The sequence below is a fragment of the Sardina pilchardus genome, chromosome 7 (assembly GCF_963854185.1).
Source record: "Sardina pilchardus chromosome 7, fSarPil1.1, whole genome shotgun sequence".
Lineage (NCBI taxonomy): Eukaryota > Metazoa > Chordata > Actinopteri > Clupeiformes > Clupeidae > Sardina > Sardina pilchardus.
Genome location: NC_085000.1, coordinates 16205433 through 16207727, shown reverse-complemented (window position 1 = coordinate 16207727; position 2295 = coordinate 16205433). Strand labels below are relative to the sequence as shown.

At 51.5% G+C, this 2295-nt stretch overlaps 1 protein-coding gene across 3 annotated transcripts in view; it reads right to left on the bottom strand.

The window, feature by feature from the left end:
* The window catches only part of magi3a (membrane associated guanylate kinase, WW and PDZ domain containing 3a), a 59046-nt gene extending 57323 nt beyond the window's left edge, over window positions 1-1723 (bottom strand). For 2 of the 3 annotated variants that reach the window (XM_062540898.1, XM_062540900.1), the window contains exon 1: window positions 504-1723. In XM_062540898.1, the coding sequence (XP_062396882.1) occupies window positions 504-810 (307 nt within the window). In that variant the 5' untranslated portion in view covers window positions 811-1723. The remainder of the gene's footprint in view (window positions 1-503) is intronic. The other variant, XM_062540899.1, reaches the window with a different exon arrangement.
* Window positions 1724-2295: the final 572 nt, after the last annotated feature.

The window sequence follows — 2295 nt, the reverse complement described above, 5'->3', positions numbered from 1 at the left end:
AGACAGACGACATCTGTGCACGCAGGGTAAAGAAGATTATCTTCACGCAACACACACACGCACACACACATTCTAAGTTGATTGCACTCTGAGCCTGAGGAGTTCCCTGTGGAACCGCTTCGCTGCTCCCAGCGAGGACCGGAGGCACGGGGGACGGAGAGGACGGCACCTGACACTACCGTTCAGTCACCTGTGGACTGGGTGTGTTTTCCAGTTACCATGGCACCCACTTGCAGCCAGACACATAAGCGCGAGCGCGCCAGCTCACGTTCGCGCGCATACACACACATTCATAACATACCTTTGAGTGTGTGAGCGACTACGTCAAATTACTCCCTGTCCGTACCGGTTTCTGTACGCTTACGACATGCCTACTCTCGTCTTAACGAAGATTGTTTTGATATTGAAAATACCAAAAAACACAGCCTAAACAACAACGACCCCTCTGTAAACATTACAAAACAGACCAAGAAAAATGTCCGTGTTCAAGCACATTAACTCACCGGGTTTCACAGTCTTAAGTCGAACAGGCTCTCGAAAGTGGCGGATCACAGCAATGGTGTCCCGATTAGTCAGTCCGCTGACGGGAGTGCCGTTGACCTCCAGCAGCACATCTCCAGGGCTCGGGAATCTGCCGACATGGCAAACCATCGCATCCGCCAGCACAGTTCCGAGATAAGGAAATTCCCCTCGCTCGGCTCCCCCTCGCACCTCCACGAAGGAGGCCAGCTCCCCAGCGCTACCCCATGAGAGCGCGCACTCCTGCACTCTCGCCGACCAGTGCTTCTTTTTCTTCAGTGTTTTAGACATGACCGTCGGTGTTGGCTTTTCACCTCCTTTACAACCTAAAGGATGTCGGCGAAATATTCGCGTTTGTGGACGAGCAGTTTCTCTCCGGTTTCAGGACACGATCCTGCTGCCGGGACGGACGGAAAGGCAATGCGCGCGCTGAGTTCGGTTAACATCTCTTGGTCAGCAGCCCGCAGGAAGCGGCGCGGAGATCACCCTCATCGTCCAGCTCCTCGGAGCGGTCAGCGGAGCGTCAAGGTCGGCTGCGGCTGTTGAGATAGAGTACAGACCTCTCTCAAGCAAAGACAGTGCGTGTCAAGCCGCGTGAAGCAGACGCATGCAGGAGCAATAGATAGCTGACACCAAGCCAGCTGCACGTCAATACACGTCAGTAGGCTAGCAATGAAATTTCCACGATTTCGATAGCAAAGAAATATCCATAGATTTATAATAAGGAAGACACAGAGAAACCACGAACAAACACCTGGTGCTCAACAGTTCCACACGAGGAACGCCGATTAGGCTACCCAAGCGGCGATTCAAGTTTATCTCACCGGAATGAGCGTTCGTTCGCCAGCCCCTGTCACTGCGCTGGGGTTGTCAGGGTCTGACGCTACCGCGGGCGTAGAGCAGCTGATTCAACATCCAATGTATCGCTTTTCTCTTGATCGAGAACAATCCTCTCGACGCACCTGCTCCTTTTCTAATATGGCATCAGCAGCACAGCATTCCAGGGCGACGGAAACAAGATACCTGCAGCTCACGGAATAGGCTACCAGTTTTAACTTGATGCTGACCGGCCACTCACGCACTTTTCCGGACAAGTGAGTCACGAACTAAAACCCTCACACAAACATCCACACACGCCACGGTCCCTCAGAAAGCGTTCTCCTACACACAGCCTGCGGGCTGTCCGGGAAGTTTCTCACGCATTTTCATCTTGTTAGTTGCAGCAAGGGAAGTCCAGCGTAGCTGACTGCTGTGCTTTGGCACCAATGGGAGGCGGGGAACCGGAGTCAAACGGCATCCCGGGAGCCAATGACGAAATCAGCTAGGCGGTTCTTCCGCGGCGGTTGTTGCCTTGTAACGCCAAAACAATACTCGCTACAGCCCGCTGTGCCCGTCTCTCATGCAGCTTAATGATGTCCTCAGGGGCTAAACGTGGCTGTCGTCGTTGCACAAACCCTGCAATATTTCGCAACCAGATTAAGGGTATTGGTCTTGTTTATTTACATTTGAACAACCAGCCAGGCAGCAGTCCAGTCATTTTTGACACGTAAAAAGGGGATGGTTAACAGGAATATTCTGGGCCGACAGAGGAAATGTAGGCCTAGGTGCGCAGTTCCCTTTAATCCTTCTATTAAAATTCAGAATGGTTCCCTTGACGTCCAGTCTAAGTGTTCAAAGTCAACAGACCCCCGCATGTACATCAATATGGAATGAAATTACTGAAAAAACGTTTGTATACCTGTAGATTATAGTTTGTACTCGTAGAAATGTTTTGTA